General features: G+C 46.8%; 1 protein-coding gene across 2 annotated transcripts in view; it reads right to left on the bottom strand.

The window, feature by feature from the left end:
* NUP85 (nucleoporin 85) overlaps window positions 1–26,195 on the bottom strand; it is a 98,178-nt gene that overhangs the window by 42,915 nt on the left and 29,068 nt on the right. For both annotated transcript variants that reach the window (XM_088482581.1, XM_088482582.1), the window contains exons 6-7: window positions 14,642–14,711; window positions 10,559–10,680 (exon numbers count right to left, since the gene is read on the bottom strand). In XM_088482581.1, coding sequence (XP_088338707.1) covers window positions 10,559–10,680; window positions 14,642–14,711 — 192 coding nt within the window. The remainder of the gene's footprint in view (window positions 1–10,558; window positions 10,681–14,641; window positions 14,712–26,195) is intronic.

Consider the following 26,195-nt stretch of genomic DNA (forward strand, 5'->3'; position numbering starts at 1 on the left):
GAAGGTAATTGGTTGCACCAGAACTTTTGAGGGGCTTCATAGCAAAGGGGGTGATTACATATGCACATGCCAATTTTCAGAATTTTATTTATAAAAATTATGTTTTATATATATTTTTCTCATTTCACTTCACCAAATTAGACTATTTTGTGCAGATCCATCACATAAAATTCAGATAAAAAATAAAATTAAAAATACAGGTTGTAATGTAACAAAAAAGGTAAAAAGCCAAGTGGGTGTGTGAATACTTTTGCAAGGCGCTGTACATATCAATACAGTACAATATAAAAGGAGATGGTGCATGTACAACAGCAATACTTCTCAAAATTAGATTTAGCGATAAAAATCAATTCACAAAAAATAGACATAACAAACAAACAACATTAACAAAATATTATCTATACTTATAATAAAGTTGTAATGCTTGTGTCTGTACATAGAATTTTTTTTTCTCAGAAATGTACTCCTTGGGACTGTGTATGAAGTATGGAGACAAATTGTTTTTTTCTGAATTTTTGTTTGTCTATCTGTTCGTTTGGATTGCGTTTTCAATATTGTATAGCTTAGTCACCTAGAAAGAAACTGAGGTATGTATTATCTCAATGTAACATCAGGGAGAGGCGCAATAAAGAAAAAAAACAGATGCTTGACATTCGGCGCATTCAGTGTGCAAGCTCCTCAAGCCAAAAATGATTAGATATATATAAGGTCATTCCACGTAGGTATATCCACCACCAATCTCAGATTTTTAAATCTATTAAACCATTTACTTATTACAACTTATTTATTCAGTTAATTTGAACTATCACGGGTGTTTATTAAGGAATCACCATGAAATTTGGACCCCTAAGGTAACTTTTCCCCCCAAACCAAAACACTTTATCTGCCTTACTTTTCGAGTTACAGCAAAAATTCTTTGGAACACAATTAAACTCAATATTAGATATATAGCAGGGTTTTATCTCCCGAGCTCCAAAGATGACAGACTATTTGTTTAATTGTCAAATTGTTTATTTGTGTAAACTAATATGTTAAGACAAATTCAAGAAAATTCTGGTAACTTTTACTTTCCAAGATTGGAATATGTAATTTTACAATTGTTTATTGTAACTGTTCCAATCAATGTATGTTTTTCTTTCACGATGTCTCAATAAAAAGAAGATTAAAAAAAAAAAAAAAAAAGATAGATATCCCAATTTTTTGTAGAAGCTTAACAAAGGTACAGTGCATCCGGAAAGTATTCACAGCGCTTCACTTTATCCACATTTTGTTATGTTACAGCCAGGGCCGGATTACCAATGGGGCGGATGGAGCTGCAGCTCCAAGCCTCCCATCAAAATAGGCCCACAGCATCGGCTGTGCTGCTGTAGACAGGAAAAACATTTTTCCTGCTACAGCGGAAGCCTGCCTTACCAGCCTGCCTGCGGCTGTCGGAAGCCCCGCCCCGAGACCCCGGCGGCTCCCCCCCTTCTCCCAGCTGACCACTCTCCCTCCCCTTTAGTCTCACAGCCGCCGCCCACTCTAACCCTAACTGACTAAGTTCAAAGACATGGGAATGGTTCAAGAGCCTTCCTGCGCCTCATAGTGTCTCAGCGCCTCCTATGCACCGCGTGTCATAACAGGTGCCACCACTGCTACTTTAAGCAGATGAGCAGGAGGAACTCATCACCTTGAAAGTGTCCAACTGACAGGAGGAATGATCCGGACTCTCAGGCGGCAGTGCTGCTGATTGGGATAACGTGTCCAACTGGCTGCTGCTGATCTCTTGTATATTATTGATCAAATTTCATTTTATATATATACATACACAGAGTGTGTGTGCATATATATATATATATATATATATATATATATACACATACATACATATATATATATATACATACATAGTCAAAAATCCAATGCACTCGCCAGCCCCAGATTTGGGTGCAGATCTGCACTCGCCATTCCCAGTGTAGGACCTGCAGGGAAGTGGGGTCCCGTGATGTGGGCTGCAGGCTTAAATGCATTGATCAATCCATGAACCAAAACCCCATTCTTTTTTTATACATTATTGTGAGTTTTTAAACATGGTGAGTGCTGAGTTTTCTGAATATAATATATATATACATACACACACACACACATACACACACACACACACACACACACACACACATGCATACATATATATATATATATATATATATATATATTATATATATGTAGAAATACTGGCGCACAAATTTTTAGATTCCTTCTGTAAATAGTCTTATGACAACATTGTCACCAATTAATTCTTTGTGATGCTCGTGAATGCGAAAAAAACACTCCTGATGATAACAGGTGGCTGCAATCTTCTAATAATCCGTGTGGCAACGGGAAAACAAAGGTGCTGAAAAATAAGAAAACGTGCCCCTAATAGTGTAGTATTTAAAGAACGGCAATAAGTGCTCAATATAGGTAATGTGCGTACCAAACAATAACTTTCAATAAAGCTTATCTGATGTCCAGGTCATCCTCCTATGGTCAGGAAACAACACTGCCAATAGATTCCGGATATCAATCCAAGGACAGGTACCCTCTTAAATGGACCTTAGAGTGGATAACAAATAAATATTTCTGCGTACCAAATAAAGCAGGTCTCCCAGGTGAATTACAAACACAGATCCATGGAGCAGCTGGCAGAGTTTGAGGCTGGATACCCCCGATGTATGAAGTAGAGGGTAACTTAACTTACAGAACAGGAAGAAGCTTATCTTTATATGCACTACATTTGGCTTTATTTGGTACGCAGAAATATTTATTTGTTATCCACTCTAAATGGCTGAAGAAATTACTACACCATAATATGTGTATGGGCTTGGTTGTAGCCCTTTCATTTAAGAGGGTACCTGTCCTTGGATTGATATCCGGAATCTATTGGCAGTGTTGTTTCCTGACCATAGGAGGATGACCTGGACATCAGATAAGCTTTATTGAAAGTTATTGTTTGGTATATATATATATATATATACACACATTGTATAAGTATGACACTAGTCTAGCCGGGAACCTGTCTCCGTCCCCCGCTCAGCCTCTCTGCTGGTCTCCCCTTTCTTGCGCAGCTCCGTCCCTACGTCCGTGCTACCATACCATGTGTATCAGGTGGGCAATACAGTGTGGTATAATGTGTATCGGGGGGCTGGGATGTAAAATAATGGACTGAGACATCGACTTTTAGCGACTGTGCACGCAGTAATACTGATTGGTGCGTCCTTGTACACCACCATCTGTCACACCATCCAAACTTTTACCAGCCCTATGGCACCTGCAGAGTCTGTCTGGGTATGGACTCCTATGTGTAGGAACACAGCCACTTGCATTGATACGCCCGCACCACTGTCATTATATGCGCAATGAGCGGGACCATTTTTACGTGCCACCGCCCCGGAGTGTCCATCACTTTTCCACAGCATTTCCGATACCATGTGTCTCTTTCACAAAAGCGCCCTTGTATACACTCTGTAACGCATGCGCCATAGTGGTTTTTAGAAATGTTAGGGCATGCATAGTTGCCAAAAATTTCTTAATTATGTCAACATCTGCATTGTGTGCGCCCCTAAATCCTGTTCAAAATGTGTACTGAAGACACCAATATGTGGGATGATGTGTATCAATGGGCACTACTGTGTGGCATAGTATGCGTTGGAGTCACTACTAAAAACACTGAGGGTGATCATTTTAGCATCTTCAGTGTGATGAGTTGAAAGGGTATAAGTGAGTTTTGGTGGCGGCAGGTATGTGCATTGCTTTGGTGCTATTTTGCCTTTGGGAGGTATATAAACAGGAATTAAATCGCAGATGTTTTATCTCCCAGCAGGGGCCATCCAATCGTCCCCACTCACTGTCCTCTGCCCTGCATCTCTGATGCATGCAGTCTCTGTGTATGATTTACTGTTATGTCCTAAACTACACTGCAAACAGATATGCAGTATATATGTATATCTTTAATAAATAAAATATTTCATTTAATGCTCAATAATATAGAATTTAAGCGAAGAGGGGAGAGAGTTTGAGGTGTTTGATGGTAGGCGGTAGCTATGTCCTCCATGGTGCTAGCCACATCCCTGCGCAGACCAAACTCCCACAATTGTAGTCACAACCCACTGTGCTAGTCACACCTTCTGCGGAAGCATACAATAGGCCCTTTAAAAATGTCAGCCCCAGGCCCATTTGGACCTTAAACTGGCACTGGTTACAGCCTTATTCCAAAATGGAATAAATTAATTTTTGTCCTCAAAATTCTACACACAATACCCCATAATGATGTGTAAAAAGTTTTTTTGAGATATTTGCAAATTTAATAAAAAAAAAAAAACCTAAGAAATCACATAAGTATTCACAGCCTTTGCCATGAAGCTCAAAATTGAGCTGAGATGATTCCTGTTTCCACTGATCATCCTTGAGATGTTCCTACAGCATAATTGAAGTCTACCTGTGGTAAATTCAGTTGATTGGACATGATTTTGAAAGGCATTCACCTGTCTATATAAGGTCCCACACTTGACAGTGCATGTCAGAGCACAAACCAAGCATGAAGTCCAAGGAATTTTCTGCAGACCTCCGAGACAGGATTGTCTCGAGGCACAAATCTGGGGAGGGGCACAGAGAAATATCTGCTGCTTTGAAGGTCCCAATGAGTACAGTGGCCTCCATCATTCATAAATGGAAGAAGTTCAGAATCACCAGGTCTCTTCCTAGAGTTGGCCTGTCGTCTAAACTGAGCGATCGTGGGAGAAGGGCCCTAGTCAGCAATCCACCAATCAGGCCTGTATGGTAGAGTGGCCAGACGGAAGCCACTCCTTAGTAAAAAGCACATGGCAGCCCGCCAGGAGTTTGCCAAAATGCACCTAAAGGACTCTCAGACCATGAGAAACAAAATTCTCTGGTCTGATGAGACAAAGATTGAACTCTTTGGCGTCAATGCCAGGCATCATGTTTGGAGGAAACCAGGCACAACTCATCACCAATCTGGAGATTACCGGGGAGTGAAAGAGGGTCTTAATAGCATCTAGGGTGAGGAAGGTCTAATTCTGAAAATAATTTTGAGTTGGAAATGACAGGACTGCGAAAGGTGCTGAATGTGTCGTTTGAAGGAGGGGGAGGAGTCAAGGATTTCTCCAAAACAGCACAATTGGGGACATGGGAAGATGGTAGTGACATCAATAGATAATGAAATTGTGTGAAGTAAGGTTATGCAGGAGGTTGGTAAGATGATCAGCTCTGTCTTAGACATGGTAAGTTTAAGAAAGCACTGGGACATACAGGAAGAGATAGCAGAGACACAGTTGGAGATACAAGTGAGAAGAGAGGGGGAGAGGAAAAGTAGATCTGAGTATCATCAGCATAGAGATGATATTGGAGGCCAAAAGAGCTGATGAGTTCACCTAGAGAGGACATATAGAGTGAGAATAGGAGAGTTCCAAGAACATAACCTTGAGGGATACCTACAGTTAGTGGAAATGCAGGGGAAGAGGAGTCATGAGAGAAGACATAGAAGGAATGATCAGAGAGGTAAAAGAACAGACAGGAGAGGACAGTATCACGTAGACCAAGGGAGTGAAGGATTTGCGGAGGTCCAAAAGCAGCAGAGAGGTCGAGGAGAATGAGCATAGAGTAAAGGCTCTTGGATTTGGCAGCAAGGAAGTAATTGCTGACTTTCGTGAGGGCAGTTTCGGTAGAGTTGAGAGGAAGGAAGCCAGACTGAAATGGGTGAAGCAGGGAGTGAGAGGAAAGATAGGCGGTACAGCGGTTGAAAACAATACGCTCAAGGAATTTGTCGGTAGTTGGAGAGAGTGTTAGGATCAAAGGTAGGTTTTTTTTAAGAATGGGGTAGACAAGTGCATGTTTGAATGCAGATGGGACAGTGCCTGATGAGAGGGAGAGTTTGAGGAGGTGGGCAAGGTAGAAACAGTCAGGAGAGAGATAGCAGAGAAGGCCAAAGGGGATAGGGTCAAGGGGGGAGGAGGACCGGACGAGGGCCATCTTCCACAGATACAGGGGAGAAAGATGTCAGAGTTGGTATGATGGATGGGGAGGGGTGGTCCTGGAAAGGAGAACGTGGAGTGCTGAGGGTCTGGTGGGATTCGATGTCCTGACATCTTTCAGCTGTAAAGCAGGTGGCAAAGTCAAGGGCAGAGAGTGAGGAGGGAAGGCAAGAAGGGGGTGAGAAGAGGAGGGAGTTGAAAGAGGCGAAGAGACGCTGGAAGTTTGATGACTGGGAGAAGATGAGGTTCTTGAAATACGACTGTTTAGAGAGGGAAAGGGCAGCACTGTAGGATGAGAGCATAAATTTGAATTTGAGGAGGTATGCGCGATTTTCTCCACTGTCACTTGGCGGTTCGTGAACACTTTTGCAGGTATCTGGAGCATTTGCAATTTCAAGGATGAGGTGTGGATCTGCGAGGGTGAATAGTAATTGACAGAGCAACAGAGTCAAGAGCAGAGGTGAGAGAGGCATTGTATAGGGAAGTGGCTTGTTGAGGGCAGGAGAGACGCGAGTCAAGCAGGGAGGATAAGGAAGCAATGTCGATAGCCTCAATGTTACGCTTAGTGATCAGAGCCTTAGAAGGTAGAGGAGGGGAAGGAGAAAGTGATATGTAAAAAGAGTGAAATGTGATGGTCAGAGAGGGGGAATGGGGAATTGGTATAAATCAGAAATATCACAATGGTGAGTGAGGACCAGATCAAGTGAGTTTACTCACATGAAAGGGTGAGGAGGTCCTTTGCATGTAAAGTTGTAAAGGTGTTTGGAGGTAGGCCATGGGGACGATAAATGACAGTTACTCTAAGGTGAACAGATCTGAAGAGGAGAATAGCATGAACCTCGAATGTAGAGAATGAGAAGGACGGTTCAGAGGGTATGAGCTTTAACTGGAGGATTCAAAGACCCCAACACTACCACAATGGGCCGGGCGGTGTGAGAGATATGTGTGCACAAAAAAAAAAAAGTTATTATAAAGCCAGATAATTATGGATATTTTATTGATGCAGAAGGTAGATACTAAAGTAGGCAATGTTAAAAGTGAGAGGATGGGAGGCAAGAATAAAAAGCAATGGTAATTCAGACAGGGCTAACAGTGGTATTAAAGGTAAACCGGCATTGGTACAGTCTAAAGTATATAAAAGCCAGAACAAATACTATCAAGCAAGGTGGTAAGTTCTTCCAGTGTCCAAGCAGGGAGTTCAGTGTGGAGTGACCAGGTTATGCAGACAGTGGGAGGTATATTAACTAAACTGCAGGTTTTTAGAAGTGGAGTTGTTGCCCATAGTAACCAATCAGATTCTACCTATCATCTTCTAGAAGGTGCTAGATAAATAAGTAGAATCTGATATACCCACACCTTAGTAAATATACCTCTAGGTGTTTGTTTTTCAGTTAGCTCACAATTATTGCCTCAATGCTGTCCTTCTGAAGCAGAGATGGCTATTCTCGTTCTGTTTTCCTTTGGTTTAGCGCCGGTGTAAATCCGATATTTAGCTTTAATTAGAATCACACGTATTTTTTCACGGGAAAAAGGTTTGAACCTAAACCTAACCCCATCTGGTATATGGGTCCCATAACAATAACTCCTGAAGAACAGCACCCTGGAGGGCAGTTTGTTTCACCAGATCCGAGGGAAGGGGAGAGGAAAAAAACCTCTTGGGACTTCTAGTAAGCGGGCCCCTACCACCTGGGAGTGGGGTGGGGTCCTTTGAACGTCAGGTGGTTTGCTTATCCACCAGCTTAACACCAAAACAGCAGTGATCGCAAAATATGCGCTATAGTAGCGTCCCCGCTAGGTTGTTTTAGCGGGGCGCGGCGCCCTGCCCTCCTTCTGGAGGGCAAAAAGCACCGTGCCCTCCAGGAGGAGGGCAAAAAGCGCCCTGCCCTAACAGCCTGCGGGAGCCGTTCTCACCCGCGGGACGCAGTGTCCCGCGGGTGGAGAAACATGCGGTGACCCGGTCACCGCCGGAGAATAGACGCCGGGCGCATGCGCCCGGCATCTATTCTCCCTGTCTGCAGGGCTTGGGGGCTGCCCGGCGTGTCCGTAAGTGCCGGGCACGCCCCCAAGAGTGACGAAAAGGGGACGCGTCTTATAGACACGCCCCCTTTTCCAATGACCACGCCCCTTCTCGGGCACGCGCACAGGCATGCCCTCTCTAGCTCCGGCGCCCTGCCTCCCGCCGGAGCTAGAGGGAACACTACGCTATAGCATGTATTTATGCGCTACAGGCTGTGAGGGACTCGAGGCCTGATTCAGCCAGGATAGAGGCTGCGACCACATACGCAGTCTCGCTGCGATGATATGCTAATCCACTGCGATCTCTATGACGTCGCAGCACAACATAAGGACGCCCACCTTATACACATCCGTAATACTTAGCAAGTCTACAAAACCATCGGCCGTGATCGTGCTCAGCTAAAAAAAAATGTGGGTCCCAGGGACCCCTCACTTTAAAAAACTGGGGTCCTACTCGAGAGTTTCTGGGTCCTATCACATATTATACTTTTGAGCTCCCCATATAGCATCAGACCACCCCACAAGCACTACACATACACCATGGGAAGTCACACTCATGTTACATTATGGATAATGCCTATAATTACATTGCCTTGATCTCACATAGCAACAGGTGCAGTGCTGGGGGGAGGGAGGGTGGGATGGGGCAGCAGTTGAAACAGTGCTAGGGGCAGGTAGCACTTGTGGTAGAGGAGGTTAAGTGCAAGAAGCAGTTAAGATAGAGCTGGGGGTAAGGGCAGGTAGTGCTGGGGGTAGGGGGTTAAGCGCCGTATGGATAGTTCTGGAGGCAGGCAACAGTTGGGGTAAAGGGGGGTAAGGGCAGGCAGCAGTTGGGGTTGAGGCACGGAGTTGGTGCAGGGAGGTGGTAGAGGGGGTAAGTATGGATCAGTCTAGGTCCGGCAGCATGTAGGGCGCCGGACCTAGAGATAGGTCACTTCTGCGCGTGGCAGAAAATAGGGAGTGTCTTTATGACGCGTCCCCTTTTCATCACTCCTAGGGGCGTGCCCGGCAAGCGCTGTGGTCACTGTGAATGGATGCCGTAATTAGAGAATATGGAATATGGGTAGATAGCAGCTGGGACAGTACTGGTGAGCAAGGAGAGGTAGTTGGGGGCACAGTGCTGGGGATAGGACAGGGATAAGGGTAGGTAGCAGCTGGGGCAGTACTAGGAGGCAAGGAAAGAGTTGAGGGCACGCAGTGCTGGGGATAGGATAGAGAGAAGGGTGGATAGCTGGGGCAGTACTATGGGGCAAGGAGGGCGTTACGGGCACGCAGTGCTGGAGGGGACAAGGGTAGATAGCTGGAGCAGTACTGGGGCAAGGAGAGGGGTTAGGGGCAGGCAGTGCTGGGGGGATAAGGGTCGATAGCAGCTGGGGCAGTACTGGCGGGCAACGAGAGGTTAAGGAGCACGCTGTGCTGGGGATAGGATGGGGATAAGGGTAGATAGCTGGGCAGTACGGGGGGCAAGCAGGGGTACCAAGATGGGGGCAGCAGGTACTAATTACCCGGGCACGGGCTTGCTGAATGGGCCTGGTGGGGGACCTGGTCCGGGGCTGCTCCTCCCTGTCAGCTGTGAAGCTGTGCAGCACTCTATTCTGTCTGGGGGGGGGGGGCGATCATCCTGATTGCGCCCCCCCGGATATGCTCTGGGCTGAGGGGGCTCACAGTGCCCCATTCCCTGTCGTGCAAATAGTTTTTTTCCTTTTTTTCTCTTAAGGGGGCGTGGCCATGACACCAGCGATTAGGCCATGCCCCCTTCACCCGGACCCACCTTGGCTCTTGGCAGCCCTGGGGGCTAGGAGGGTTTCGGGGCAGGCAAGTGCTGGGTGTAGGAAGGAGGTAAGATGCTGACTATAAACAACAAATTACAGTTCTATGTGACTACCCCCGGACCTCCCTGCGCGCTGCCACATTGATTAATTACAGAGTGTTAGCAGTTAGCACGCCGGTGTCCATTTTCAGGTAAAATATGCGCTATAGCGCGTATTTGCAATCACTGCATCGGTAACATCGAGTAACATTGGAGCCTCACGCACACGTGCACAAGGTCAGACGTTACTCAGAAATTGCTCAAATTCCTGTACGTAATGAGAGCTCAAGCTGCGTATGTCATCGCAGTGGATAATTTATGCACGTCCCTACAACGGCATTCAAACGCACTGGCACGCCTGCGTTTCGCCGACCACAACCGTCACCTCCCACAAACGGTACTTCCTGTCAATCACTCAGCGATGAGTCTGTGTAGTCACTGCACCCTCTGCATGTTCTACCAGCTGTTGTCCCACTTTTGTTACAGCATTGCCCTCTCCAACTAGGCTGCAAGCTCTCACAAGCAGAGCCCTCTCTATCCTCTGTCTCATGTCAACACCTACTTCCTTAATCTCGTCTGTAATTCTCTTTTTATGAATGACTGTATTTTGTATGATATGTAATTCTGAATGTCCAGCACTGCAGAATTTTGTGGCAAATGACATAAAATGACGGTGATGCTGCTTATAGTTATTAAAGTAGTTTCCATAGCAAATTACACTTACTGCATCCCAGAACCTGTCATGATGGGTGGGGTTGTCACTTTGTATTACATCTTGATATACACTGTCCACCTCATTCACATGGAGACGCACCCAGTCAAGCAGCAGTATCAGGAGGGATCCAGCTAATGGAGGAATAAATACATTCACATGATCCCAAATTCAATGTTAAACAACAGATAACTTCCACCCAAGCCAATGAGATTTGTGTGGCTAATTAGGCCAAAAGAGTTCAGCACATATATACTGTATGTGTATTACAGTTGGCGTTCTGTCCATAAATTCAATGTAGTCATCTTTAATAAAATTGTAAACATCTAACAGTTTAATAATGAGAGGTATAGGCCATATTTTTCTAGTTTACCAAAGTGAACTTTATAGTGCAAAAAGAGATAGGGTTTCTGTTTAAGTAGCATATTGGAAATATAATCATATAAAAAACAGGAATAGGCTAAAGGACACTAATCTGTACACATTTGCTGTGATTTTTTCATTAGTTTAATTTTAAACAATGATGTAACCCCAAAAAGTTAACACAAACAAATCAATTTTACACAAGCAGTGACACCATAACAGAGCACAGAAAAAGATATATATATATTTTTTTTACTCTTTATATTCTTCACTTTATCTAGGCTTAGTAGTTAAATTATATCAACTATTAGTCAGTTTTTTGTATCTTTTAGTGCTAACTTGCAGGGGAGACTGAGGTATCTTGTGCATCTTTTTCATGCGCTTTTATGGTAAAACGTCTCTAGCATGAATCATTTTGTGTCTCCAAATAGTATTTTCAATATGTGAATAAAAAAGAATTACAGTAAACACTGTGTGGTTTTTTGTCTCGTAAGTCACATGTGTGTTATACTCTAACTTTTCAAGTTGTAATAATGTCTTTGTGAAACTCAAACAGTTGTACTTGGTGATTGCTATAAGCAATGCTGTTCTGGATGTGTCTGAGACCTCCTTTTTTATTCATACAAGAAACACTTCACATTAAAAGTGCCGGAGCAAACTCCCACACAATCTATATATACTTTCCTAGGAGCTGTGGTTGAACAGTTCCATATTCACAGGATGCACATCTAAGGTCATACATGTCTGACACAGTTTATCCTATAAAATGACTCTTATGTGCCTTACCATGCCTACCAGTTGCTAATACAAGATGACCCTCTTATCCTTCCCATAGCACTATCCATGTCACCATATGTTCTAAAGGAATGGGTATGAAATCCCGGCAGTCGGTATGCCTACTGTCAATATACAGACATCGGCATCCCAATGCTCAGGATCCCGACAAGGGTCCGGTAAGACTAGTAACCCTCCCCCCCTTCTACTCTCAACCCTACATCCTAACACTAAACCTCCTCACCCCACCCCCTCCCAGTTAGTGCCTAAACCTAACCCTCCCAGTGGTGGCTAAACCCTAACCCACCCCCGGGGGTACGTAGCCCTAACCTCCCCCACCCCTAGCCTAACCCAAACCCCTGTGACGCCTAAATCTACCCCCCCTACCCCCGGATGTAGGTATATTCACTACATCCCATTCTAAACTCTTATCTAATTTCCACCTTCAGTGACTCGGACTCTGTTTACTAGCCTATACTTTGGGTACAGGAGATACTGTACACATAACTGAAACGATTCCCATCCACAACTCAACAACGAATGCTCCTGTAAGCTTCAGCGAGTTACCCCACTCGTGTTCATGTTATCAGTCCTCCTTAGTCTGTGCTGTTATCTTAATTGGAGAGTGTGGGGGAGAACTGGCACACTGCTGGTTCTCGAACCCTCTTACCACACTCGGCGATGCCGATTTACTAGCTGGCATATCGCCGCGGTGCCAGTCTTTTCATGATACCCCTGTTGTGACAACTTAAGGGTACTGTGTTCCTGCATTCCGGCGCTTCATGGGTGCCGCCATCTTGCCTAAAGTCAGCTGAATCTGTTGCAGCCATTAACAGAGGCTATAGTTTTCACATGATTCCAATACACAATCCCGGTCCAGAGCTCCCTATATAAACCATTCACCTGCTTATTGCCAGTTCAACTTGTCTACTAGGAGTTCCTAAGTCAATAGTTTGCTCTCTAACTTCTAACTCCAGCGTCCCCCTTGGTGTACATTTCATATCATCCTGCCTGTACTCCGGCTCAGCAGTCTGTTATATCTACAGTTACTCACTGCTATTTGCGCTGTGCACACTCCATTGTGCACATCAGAGTAACGGACTCCTATTGATTCTAGTTCTCTGCATTCCTCACCGTGCTCAAAGCTTCCTTGATTCACCAGGTGCACATTGTTGCCAGTCTGCTGTCTTATTAATAGCCTACCTAGTGCATATCGTTACTAGCCTGCAGTACCAGTTAAGGTGCGTACACACAAGACGATTAAAATGCTCTATATGAACGATAACTATATCGATCATATCATTATCGTTCATATCGTGTATTTTTTGGTCCCAACCCACCAACGACCTGCGATGCGCGGGCACATATGGACGATAATGATATTGTCCATCACCCGTGCATGCAGGCCAACCTGGTCGATATCGACCAGGTTACTAAAGGGACCCACGTCGGTGGTGTGCTAGATGATCGATATCGATCATCCAGCACTCTGGGAAGGTGCAGGATGGTCAGCGATATTGTTATCGTTGACTGATCGTACCGTGTGTACGGACCATTACACTCTACAAGTGTGTCTTCCGTTATGCACTATCAAGCCTGTGCTCAATACTACTCCTTTACAAGCTGTGTGCGATCTCCAGTCACCCACTGCTATCAATCACATACTCAACACCATTCTATTTACATCAGTGTGCTCTCTGCTTCCAGCCTGCATTATCATCCTGAGCTATCAGCTACCATCTGCATCTACCATCGTGTGCTGTCAAGATGGGCAATGCCCATCACAGATTTTCTTCATCCCCCTCCCAAAGTATCAAATGCCTAAGTATATAAACCAAATATCTCACAAGCAGCTTTTTCATCAATAAAAGAATGTAAACGTCATCATAAAGTCATCTGTTGTCGGCACTATCACTAAACTGCAATTCTGTGTGTAGATTTTATACTCACTGTAAAACCAATTCCTCAGAGTACGAATGGCAATGTGTTCAGGTGTGTTTAGCTGGCAAAGACACCAAATAAAGAATTCTGTTGAGGCTGAAACCCCCCTCCATCTTAAAATCTGCAGCATTCCCACTTAAACCCATTGTTTCCAGTGTTCCCCAGATAGGACGAAAGAGGTAACATGGGGATTTTGTTCATTTTTTGATCAAAATAAATACATATATGAACACACACTATCATCTGTGACTCAGGCTCATGAGACTAGGTTATAGTGGAAGCTATCTTTTCTAACTGGGACAAAGTTGACGGCAAAGGCCTCTTGAAACGTAAGGAATAGGATACACTTCTTCTCTAGTGTGCTCGTTAGGTGAGTGGGTGTGGGCGACAGTAGTCTGCACAGGCCACCAGAAGTGGGGCGAGGTGTAAGGTCTACAAAAGCCAACAGGATAGCATCTGAATCAGGCCCAATATGCATAATATTACTTTGCCATACTGAGTGGATACTCATATGCCATTCCATAATTGCTACCACCTATACAACGTGATCACCACCTCACAGTACGGTGTTTCAGGTTATGTACAGCATGCTAATTGTATTCAATTCTACACATATATATTAATATTGCCTGTTTTTCATTGCCAAGGTAGTATACCATATAATGAATGCACCATACTAAACACCATGGATTAAAGGTTATTATAGCAAAAGATTATGAAAGTAATGTTATTTTTTTTGTTGGTGTTGGCCTTTAAGTAACAATAATTTACCATGTTAAATTGGAAATGTTCTCTTTAATCCACTTATACTGTTCATGGCATTCCTAACACACCATAAATAGGTTGTCTTTTTGAAATTTACATTTTTGACTGTAATATCTGCACGTTTTATACTGGGAAGTGGTGATAGTGGAGAATGAGCTTTGTCGGTCATATCATGTATTTCAACCATGAGGTCTACACGAAGATATGTGAAGCAGGAAAAATATTACAATTTGGAATTTTCCAAAGGCTCACCTGTAGCAGCTTCAATAAAAAGTATTTCACACAGGTTCCAACACAGCTCCATGGCAGACAGAAAAGATAGCTAGAACACATAAAAAGGAGTATTTGTTTAAACCAGTTTAAAAAATGAAAGTTTTATTAAGGCTACATAAAGTTCTGTGAGAGAAATATTCCCTATGCACATTGCACAGACAAGTTCAGCAGAGCACTGGATTTCATTGTTTAGTTTTAACAAGTTATAAAAAAAAAATAATAATAAATAAATCAGGCCCAAACATATGTGAGTGCTTATTGGACAACCTCACAAATTTTGTATGAATGAGTAGACGACCTAAAACTAAGGCCCGTATTAAATTTGTAGCGAAAAGGCGGAATCGGCGAAAAAGTTTCGCCAAAGGCGTCATTTTGCCAGGCGGAAAAGTATCGCCATATTCAATTTCAAAGACTTGACATTAATGGAGCATACACACGGTCAGATTTGTCAGATGAACGATTTGAACGATTTTACCAAAGTTTTGAACAATTTGAACGATTGAATGATTTTTACTACATTAAAATGAATGGAATCGTCCAAGTCTGACTGCAAACACATCAGATGTCAGATATCGTTATCTGACAAACGGGAACGCGCATCGTTCATCGTCCAGGCATGTGAGATATGTCAGATTTTCCTTCAGATATGAACGACTGAACGATTTTTAAATTGTTATCGTTCAGATCTGAAGGAAAAATCTGACCGTGTGTATGCACCATAAAAGTGCCGGAGCAAACTCCCACAGAATGCAATTTAATAGCAGGCGGAAAAAAGTGCAGAATTGGGGTTTTGGGGTGCAACGTTGCGGGAACCCCCGTGCAGCCTTCAGACAGTCCCCCAAAGGTAAACTGCGTACATTTAAAAAATTAAAAAAAAAACAACAACTTAATAACACCCCAAAAAATCACTTTCATTTTGGGGGCGAAAAAAAAAATGGTGGGGGACAAAGTTAAAAACTAGCGAACTAGACTCTAGGGGGGTCCCCAAGTATGCCCCATGTGTTTTTGTTCATTGTAGGTGCTTGCGGCAGGTGGATTTTTCACCATTTTTAACATTTAATTTTAGCAAGTTAAAAATATGCTGACCCCCATTTTCAAGTAACCCAAATTTTGGTGGGAGAAGTTATTTTCTGGAAAAAAAAACTCCAGAATACTATTCTTCACCACTTGTACAAAAATGCTATTTAGCAGCTGTTGAGCCCGTTTAGAAACACCAAATACCTTCAGCAAACCAAATCGGGGGTAACCATAGCTAACCCCCATGTCAGAGCATCTTTTGGGGGGTGTTAGGCTGATTTCTCCAAATCTGACAGGACTTTCCGCTTGTTTCAGTTTCGCTGGGTCCCGTTCTTGCGTACCTTCAAATTGAATACGGGGTTACACGGGCACACGCGCGATACTTTTCCGCCTGCAAAACAGGCAAAAAGTCCGGGAGGGGGAAAGGTATCGCGGGCCCGCTCAAATTGAATACAGCTCTACATTTCGTTCGGAACAAATGGGACTGGAGTTGACTCTCCAATGCCCAAATTAGTAATTTATTTTGCTGGCATTTGGTATGGGTCACACTAGGGCAGGGCTCGACAAAACCCGGGGGCCAGGTCGCCATGGCGACCAGATTTTCAGCAACCCCCGGGCCCTGTAGTGCAGACCACGAGCGCAGTCCCCACTACAGAGTAACAAACACACAGCCGCCATCAGCGGCTGTATGTTTGTTATAGCAGCCGATGAGAGTCTGTCAGACTCTCATTGGCTGCTGCGTCGTCCACGGAGTGAGCTGGCTGGAGCTCACTCATGAGCTCCGCCTTCCGGCTCACCCCGCAGAAGGTTGAGAGAGACGTCATGACGTCTCTCCCATAGTGCAGAGCGGCCAGGAGGGGCGTGGATCAGGTAAGTTGCATTTTCTTTTTTTTAAGGGGCACTGTATAGGGGGGCGGCCGCTACTGGGGACACTGTGGGGGCACTGCATAGTTTGGGCGGCCACTACTGTGGGGGCACTGCATAGGTGGGGGTGGCCCTACTGGGGATACTGTATGGGGGGGGGGCACTACTGGGGCACTGTACAGGGTGGGGCGCTACTAGGGGCAATGCATAGTGGGGACTACTACTGGGGTCACTGCATAAGGGGGACTACTATTGAGGGCACTGTATAGGGGGGACTACTACTGGGGGCAATGCATAGGGGGGACCACTTCTGGGAGCACTGCATAGGGGGGGGGTGGGTGGTGTCCGCTACTGGGGCACTGTATAATGGGGGGTGTTACTAGGGCACTGTATAGGGGGCACTACTACTGGCGGCACTGCAGAGGGGGGACTACTACTGGGGGCACTGCATAGGGGGACCACTACTGGGGGAACTGCATAGGGGTGCCCAAAGCATATTCTTGCATTTGGGCCCACCACTCTCTAGTTCGGCCACTGCCGGTGGTGGCTCTGCATGCCCGGGGTATTTTGGTTGCGGAAGTGTGGTCTTTCTGGGGGTTGGTTGTCTGGAGAGGCGGGTTAGATGCTCAATAATGTGGCTGTGGGAGGGTGGTTTACCTGGGGTACCCCGTTAGCGGTGTGGCCATGAGGGTTGGTTGCCTGGGGCGTAGGTGCTCAGTAATGTTGCCCCTGGGGAAGGGGGTGTCTGGCACTTTCATCCTGGCTCCTAGGTTTTAGAGAAATTTGTCAAGCCCTGCACTAGGGTCATGATCTACTCAGTAAGGGGACGCAAATACCTAACATTGCCGTATGGAACAAAGGCCGATATTCTTGTTATCACCCGTTACTAATCTTAAATGGTGCTCCAACCAATCAGCTCCTGTCATAAGTTTGAAAAATTATATGTAGGAGAGGATTGGTTGGAGCATCATTTAAGATTAGTAACAAGTGATAACAAGAATATCACTTATTGATAAATCTGGGCCTAAATGTGGCTATTCGCTCATATGAAAAGTTTCACACAGATATGCGACCACCCACTCCCATCCATCAGCTTGGTTTCATAACCATCATCATTATCAGCCTATATATGGTGCAAGAGATCAGTCTTAAATGGACATGTACAAAGAGAACAACATATTACAACGCTGCTGTGGTGAATACAGACACACCTAAATTAGGGATGTGCAGGCTCGGTTCTACTCGGTTCCGTTCGGTTCTTTTTACCGGATCTTATTGGGTTTCAGCTGTCACGAGTTTTGGATAGCCAATAAGGTTCGGTAAAAAGAACCGAACGGAACCGAGTAGAACCGAGCCTGCACATCCCTAACCTAAATAATGGATCACTATGTGTCATAATAGCGATCCATAAAGTTTAAGAATAATTGGTGTTGAGCACATAGGAGTAACAGCCAGGTGAGGTGATTGGTTCATTCACTTATGTAAGCGTGAGGTCAATTGGATTCAGGTAGTAATTGGTTTTACACTGTTTGGTCTGAATGAGGCTATGGACCTAAATGGAACAATACAGTCTTGATTAATTATTTATATAATTGCATATAAAAAAATATTTTATAAGCATAATTGGTTATGATTGTTTCTGATAAAAAGATATACATATATTTTGCATGTCATAGATTTGTCCTCAAGTCAATTCAAACAGCCTTTCTCAGCGAGCCAGGTCCTGTGTGAAAATGCATCTTAATCAGAAACGGATGCAACTATCCATTTCACAAGATTGCACTGATTAATTTCATATATGACACTTGTATATTTATGTGCGACGGAGTCTGAATCTGTATATGAAGTGCTACGATGCAGCAGCCGGAGCTTTTTCACACACAATATATATATATACATACACAGGTTAAATCTCCCATATCCAAAATGCTTGGGACCAGGAGTATTTTGGATATCTGAATATTCCGTATTTTGGAATATTTGCATACCATAATGAGATATTTTGGGAATGGGACCCAAATATATAACACAGAATGGATATGGGAGACTCAACCTGTTTTTAGATTTTATATATATATATATATATATATATATATATATATATATATATATATATAAAATATATTTGTTTTATCTGTATTCCTTGGTTGTTTACACATCTAAAAACAAAGTTTTTCTCTTTAGTACCAAATGGTTTACTGAGCGAGTTTGTCTCTCGCTGTTCTACATAATGTGATCTACAATCTTTTTTTTCCATTTTTTTTTTTATTATATTTTTTCATTATCATTACTTTTATTTTATTTAAGATTTATTGATCTTTATTACAAATTGTGTTTTTTTAATAATTAGAAATCATTAAATAGAGTCTAGCTGTGATTATATGCTTACACATGATATTGCAGGTGCAAATTAAGTAATGAGCTATTGCTATTTGAAGCTGCCACAATCATTTTTGTATTCATTTATTCCCCTCTGAGGAAATTGATTATATCGAAGAAAACAAGAGATATGGTAAGAACTTACCTTTGTTATCTCTGTTTCTACGAAGTCCATAGGGTCCACAGGGTTGACCTTGGGGTATAGCTGGATCTGGATCCAAGGGCACCACGCAGTTAAAGCTTTGCTGCTCCCAGGATGCACTTGGGTCCATCCTCCTCTATACCCCGCCCGCGAGCCCAGGCACCTCAGTTGGTAAGCAGCCAAGGCCGGAGGAGGGGACTAAACAGAGAGAAGGAAGACTGGAACACACAAGAAACCATACTCACAGAAATGGGAGATGAAAAACCGGTGACCAGACACACAGCCCATATGAAGCCAGGTGAGTCAGGACGGGTGCCCTGTGGACCCTATGGACTTCGTAGAAACAGAGATAACAAAGGTAAGTTCTTACCATATCTCTTGTTTTCGACTTCAGGGTCCATAGGGGGTCCACAGGGTTGACCTTGGCGATGTCCCAAAGCAGTTCAACTAAGGGCAGGGATGCTCCTGTGCAGAAAGGAGAACCCGGCGCCCAAAGGATGCATCCTAAGAGGCGAAGGTGTCAAACGCAAAGAACCTCAAAAACATTTGAATGGAAGACCAGGTGGCCGCCTTACACAGCTGAACAGCAGAGGCGCCACGTCTAGCAGCCTAAGAGGGACCCACAGAATGAGTTGAATGAGCCTTAACCGAGGTAGGCACAGGTAAACACTCCTGTGCATAAGCCTCACAAATAACGGAACAAAGCCAACGGGCTAACGTTTGTTGGCAGGCCAACCCCGCCTGTGAAAACCAAAGAGGACAAACAATAAATCAGACTTCCTAACAGAAGCAGTCCGGTCCACATACATTCTAAGCGCACGGACTACATCTAAGGAAGCCTCACCAGCGGAAAGATCAGGAGACTGGAAAACTGGCACAACAAGTTCCTGATTGATGTGGAACTTCGAAACCACTTTAGGTAAAAACTCAGGAAAGGGGGGCGACAGGAAAGCACCCACAACTCTGAAACTCTCCTGGCAGAAGCAATTGCCAGGAGAAAAACGGTCTTAAACGTCAACCACTTGAGCTCCACCGACTCAAGAGGCTCAAAAGGAGATCCCTGCAGGACCCGTAGAACCACCGCCAAGTCCCAAGGAGCCACAGGAGGCACGAAGGGAGGCTGGATTCGGAGAACACCTTGGAAAAAGGTGTGAACATCTGGCAGTGTAGCAATCCGTCGTTGGAACCACACGGACAAAGCAGACACATGAAACTTCAGAGAGGCAAGGTGTAAGCCGAGGTCCAAACCTGATTGAAGAAATTCTAAGATCCTATAAACTCGGAATACCTGAGGATCATAGTTTCTGGACTCACACCACTGAAAGTAAGTGCGCCACACCCTGTGGTAAATCCGTGCGGAAATAGGCTTGCGTGCCCTGAGCATGGTACTAATAACCGAACCCGAGAAGCCCCGAGACCTTAAGACGGCTGTCTCAAGAGCCACGCCGTCAAAGACAGCCGACCCAGATCTGGGTAAAGGCAGGGCCCTTGAGATAATAGGTCCTGACGCTGAGGAAGAAGGTACGTAGCGTCGATGGAGAGGCTCCTCAGATCGGAGTACCAAGGATGTCTGGGCCACGCCGGAGCCACCAGCACGAGCATGCTGCCGTCCTGCTTGAATTTCCGCAGGACCCGAGGTAGCAGGGATATCGGAGGAAACAGATACGCCAGGTGACACGTCCATTTCACCGACAGCGCGTCCACCAGACATGCGCCTGAGTCTCTTGTCCTTGATCCGTAAACGGGCAACTTGTGATTGTGACGGGAGGCCATCAAGTCCAGCTCCGGCAGCCCCCACCTGTCCACGAGTAGCTGAAACACCTCTGGGTGAAGCGACCATTCCCCGGGATGCACGTCGTGACGGCTGAGGAAGTCCGCCTCCCAATTGAGGACTCCGGGGATGAAGACCGCCGAGATCGCTGGAATGTGGGACTCCGCCCAAGCAAGGATGCGAGACACCTCCGACATCGCAGCCAGACTGCGAGTTCCTCCCTGGTGGTTGATATACGCCACCGTGGTGGCGTTGTCGGACTGCACCTGAACCGCCCTTCCGTGAAGAGCGGGGCTGGACGACTGCAGGGCCCTGTATACTGCCCGCAGTTCCAGGATGTTGATGGGGAGAAGTGCTTCCAACGACCCTGAAATGACAACGAGCCGGTCACTGCCCCCCAACCCCGGAGACTGGCATCCGTCGTGATCAGGACCCAGTCCAGGATCCAAAAGGGGCACACCCCTCGACCAGATGAGCTGTCTGAAGCCACCAAGCCAAAGACTGCCGAACTTCCGGGGACAACACCAGCATCTGAAAGCGGATCCGGTGAGGTAACCCGTTCCATTCCGATAGAATCAGCCCCTGCAGGGGCCGTGAATGGAACTGGGCAAATTCCACCATGTCGAATGTCGACACCATGGACCCCAGAACTCTTATAGCCGAATGGACCGACAGGCGGCAACTGCTCAAGCAACTGTGTATCCGCAGCTGTAGGGAGGAGACCTTCTCCGGAGTCAGGAAGATCCTTTGCTGACGAGAATCCAGCAGGGCTCCCAAATGAACCATCCGCTGTGATGGAATCAGGGAGGACTTTCTCCAATTTATCAACCACCCGTGCGCTTGCAGGCAAGCGATCGTCAGGTGGAGATGTTGAAGCAGTACCGGGGAGCTCACCAGCAAAAGGAGGTCGTCCAGATACGGCAGCAGTCGTACATTCTGGTTCCGAAGATGTGCGGCCATGACTGCCATAACTTTTGTGAATACCCTCGGAGCCGTGGAGAGGACAAAAAAAGCGCCCGATCTAATGGTGCTGAAGGATAGCGAACCTCAGATACCGCTGGTGCGGAGGTGCTATCGGAACATGGAGGTAGGCGTCCTGGCTATCCAGGGACACCATGTAATCCCCAGGTTCCATCGCCAGAATGATGGAACGTAACGTTTCCATCCTGAAAATTTGGGAACTCTGAGGAATTTGTTCAGAGACTTCAAATTGAGGATAGGGCAATGAGAACCATTGGGTTTCTGCACCAGAAACAGAGTAGAGTAGTACCCCGTCCCTCGTTGTGATTGAGGAACGGGAACAATGACCCCTGCTTTCAGGAAGGACTCTATAGCCTCCTGAATCTGTAAAGCCTTAGTTTTGTCCTGAGAAGGACTCGTGCAGAAAAACTGGTGGGGCGGTCTGTGCCGAAAAGACAGGGCGTACCCCTGGGAGACCACTTCTCGAACCCAGGCATCCGTGGTGGTATTGTGCCAGCACTGGGCAAATTGTTGAAGTCGGCCTCCCACTCTGGGGTCCCCCAGAGGGAGGCCCGTCCCATCAGGCAGAAGGTTTATCCTCCTGCTTGGAAGAAGGGCGCCTGGCACTCCAGGCCTGCTTCTTGGGCTTAGAGGCAGTCTTGATCGCCGACTGCCTCGGGAAGGACTGACCTTTGGCCTTGCCCTGAACCCGAAAGGACCGAAAGGTGGAGCTCTGTACCTTGGCAGGTGCTGAAGCCGAAGGGAGGAAGGCTGATTTAGACTTAGCCAGAATATCCACTATTTTGTCCAAGTCTGCACCAAAAAGCAACTCTCCATTAAAGGTAAAGCCTCCAGGCCCTTTTTGGAGTCTGCGTCAGCTCTCCAGGACCGCAGCCACAAGGACCGACGCGCCGACACAGCTGCAGCCGACACCCTAGAGGTTAGCAGGCTTGCATCCAACGATGCTTCCCCAATGTAGGAAGCCGCATCTCTCATTTGTCCTATCAACGCTCTCTGGATATCCGGAGCATCATCCGGAAAGGTATCCTCCAATGCGTTGGCCCAGCTCTCGATGGCCTTAGCCACCCAAGAGATGGCCATGGACGGACGGGCCACTGCCCCAGAGAAAGAGTAGATAGACTTTAAACAAGTCTCCACTTTCCTGTCCGTGGGATCCTTCAGGAAAGAGATAGACGGTAAAGGCAACATAGCGCTTTTAATTAAGCAGGTGACATGGGAATCCACCGCAGGCGGAGTTTCCCATTTCCTGCAATGAGCCTCAGGAAAAGGATAGTTGGATGCCAACCGTTTCTGCGGTTGGAAGCTCTTGCTGGGCAACTGCCAGGCCCCCGCCATATGATCCGTCAACTGGTCGGACAGGGGAAAAACAGTCGAAGCTACTTTGGCCTTTTTAAAATTAGGATACTTCAACCTGGGAGCTGGCGCATCCTCATCTATATGAAGGATGGCCCGCACCGCCCTAACCAATGCCGGCACATTAATGGAGGATTTAGTCTCCACCTCCTGGGCCCCGGCATCCGAGTCAGAGTCCTCATGGACCTCTCCGTCATCCGAAGATCACTTGTGAACTGCGCCGCCAGTGAAGCCGGAACGGGTCGCTTGGACGCCTTTGGGGGCAAATCACTGTGTAACATCGACTGAAAAGCTGATGACGATGCCGCCAGGCTCTGAACAGAGCTGGAGAGGACATCCAACCAGGGAGGGGGTACTGCCTGAGGATACCCCTGAAAGGGTACCATTGACTGCTGCATCACCGTGGGAGGCTGCACGTACACAGGCAACCCCGCATAAGGACCCACAGTCTGGGACCCGGGAGGAGACTGCACCAAATGCGTAACACCCGGGGAACGGGGGATGGTAGGCTGGGGCAACGCCCTAGAAGGGACCGCAAGCCGGTCCGCGATCGACACCAGCACTTGTGTAAACATCGCCCAAGGAGGATCCTGCGCACCGGGGGTTTAGAGGGACCAGGTACCAGCTGGCACCGCCCGCACAGACCGTCCTGAGACAAATCCACCCCATCAACCCCTGCCGAACAGCACCGGCAGGAAAACAACACAGGAGCCACGGAGCGCTCATTCTCCTCATCAGACATGACACAATAACTTTGCAATAAAAGTGTATCACCGAAAAGAGGTGTAGCACACCACTGTATGTGACGGACCTCACAAATACGTAGATCTATATAAGTGAGGTACACAGAAAAAAACACCCCTCCCGCACGCACCTGCGGGCTGTAGGAGAAGGAAAGGGATAGGTATAAGATGACAGTCAGCAGAAAATTAGCACAGACAGCAGCACTAGCAAAAGTCACATACCCATGCAGGAAGTTATACTCACTGCACCTTTCGCTACAATCAACCTCCCAGATTCAGTGTCTGGGAGGGCTATAGCGCTGCCAACACTGTCCTTTGTAGGGGAGAGGTACATGGGGGGACCGGTCCACGCACCGCCTGGGAGATCTGCGTTGCCACTGAGAAGATGGCCGCCGGAGAGCTCTGAGGAGGAGTGGCCGCAAGAAGAACAGCCCAGTGACGCCAGCACACGAGAGAAGGCGCGCTGGGCTGAGGGGGGGAGCCACTAAACCAGGGAAGGCTGCCTCCCCTGGCTAGCAATTAACCCCAGGGACGCTGGTTCCCTTCCAGCAATTACCCCCTGGTGGTCCAGCGGTCACGCAGGGTATGCCTGTGAAGGGGGAGCCCGCCGCCGCTACTAGCGCCGCCGGTCTGTCCCCAGAGACCGGCGGCTGAAGACTGCATTTGTATCTCCCCGCACTTACCTGGCCCCGTGCGTCCGGCAGCAGTCAGTGGGAGGTCCCGGAGCCACGCTAGCACTGTCTCCAGGGTCCCACTGCGATCCCCAGATCGGTACTGGCGTCGCAGCGCCAGCGGGGCTGTTGGAGAGGCAGCGTGGACGTCCAGATGGACAGTCTGATGCTGCCGCTCTGAAGATAGTAAAAATAAATAAATAAAATCTCCTTTAAAAAAATAAAAATAGCTTAGGGGCTTGCTTATGAGAAGGACTGGTAGCGTTCGCGCTAGGCTATTTTAGCGGGGCGCAGCGCCCTGCCTGCCTTCTGGAGGGCAAAAGCGCCCTGCCCTCACAGCCTGCAGGTGCAGTCTCCACCCGCGGGTCGCAGTGTCCAGTGGGTGGGGAAATGTGCGGCGCCCGGCATCTATTCTCTCTATCGGCAGCGCTTGGGGGCTGCCCAGTGTTTCCGTAAGTGCCGGGCACGTCCCCAAGAGTAACGAAAAGGGGACGCGTCTTAAAGAAACGCCCCCCTCTTCATTGGCCATGCCCCCTTTTCGCGCTCGCATGGAAGTGCCCTCTCTAACTTCGGCGCCCTGCCTGCCGCCAGAGTAAACACTAGACTGGGGAAGTGTTCCAACCAGACTGTGTCCAACGAGCTGCGCAGAAAGGAGGTGGAAGTGTCATGTTTTGGGGGTGTATTTCGAGTGCTGGAGCTGGACCCTTTGTCGAGGTGTCCAATCGCATGAAAGCGGTGGACAGTATGACATTGTTGGATCATGCGGTTTTGCCATTTGTCCAGTTTCTGAAAGACGAAGACCATCTCGTAGATCCACTGTTTCAGGCTGATAACTGTACTGTCCATCTCGCTAGGATTGTGCAGGATTGGTTTGCAGAGCACCAGACTGACATGCCACATGTCACGAGGCCCTCCAATTCTAACATCTGGTAATGAAGCAAACCAAAAGAATGCCATACTCTGTAATAGATGCGAGAAATGGAAAATATCGTTGCTTTTAGGATGGAAGATTCAAGAGCCACACCAGGGCAATTCCGGATGTCGGCAGGGACCATGGGATCTTGCCACCAAGGAAGAGGATACGGACTGTCTACCGACAGATTCTGTATGTCGGTGAAGAAATGATGTCTGGGACAAGCCGAAGCCACCAGTATTACTGTTCCGCCTTCCTGCTTGAATTTCCCGAGAACTCTTGGGAGCAGGGAAATAGAAGGAAAGAGATACGTCAACTTGAAGTCCCATCTAACTGCCAGTTCATCCAAGAAGGCTGCTGATGGGTCTCTGGACCTGGCCCCGTACCTGGGGATCTTGTGGATGTGGCGTAACGCCATTAGATCTATCTCTGGTAGACCCCATTTGTTTACCAGGAGCTGAAACACTCCCAGATGGAGAGACCACTCTCCGGCGTGTATGTCCTGGCGACTTAGCAAGTCTGCTTCCCAATTGAGTACCCCCGGAATGAATATTGCCGAGATGGCCGGAAGATGACGTTCTGCCCAACTGAGAACTTTTGTCACTCCTTCATGGCCGCATAACTCCCTGTGCCACCCTGATGATTGTCACTGTAGTCGCGTTGTCGGACTGAATCTGGACAGGCCTACCCTGGAGCATG

Source organism: Taudactylus pleione, unplaced genomic scaffold, assembly GCF_031769625.1.
Source record: "Taudactylus pleione unplaced genomic scaffold, aTauple2 ptg000290l, whole genome shotgun sequence".
NCBI lineage: Eukaryota > Metazoa > Chordata > Amphibia > Anura > Myobatrachidae > Taudactylus > Taudactylus pleione.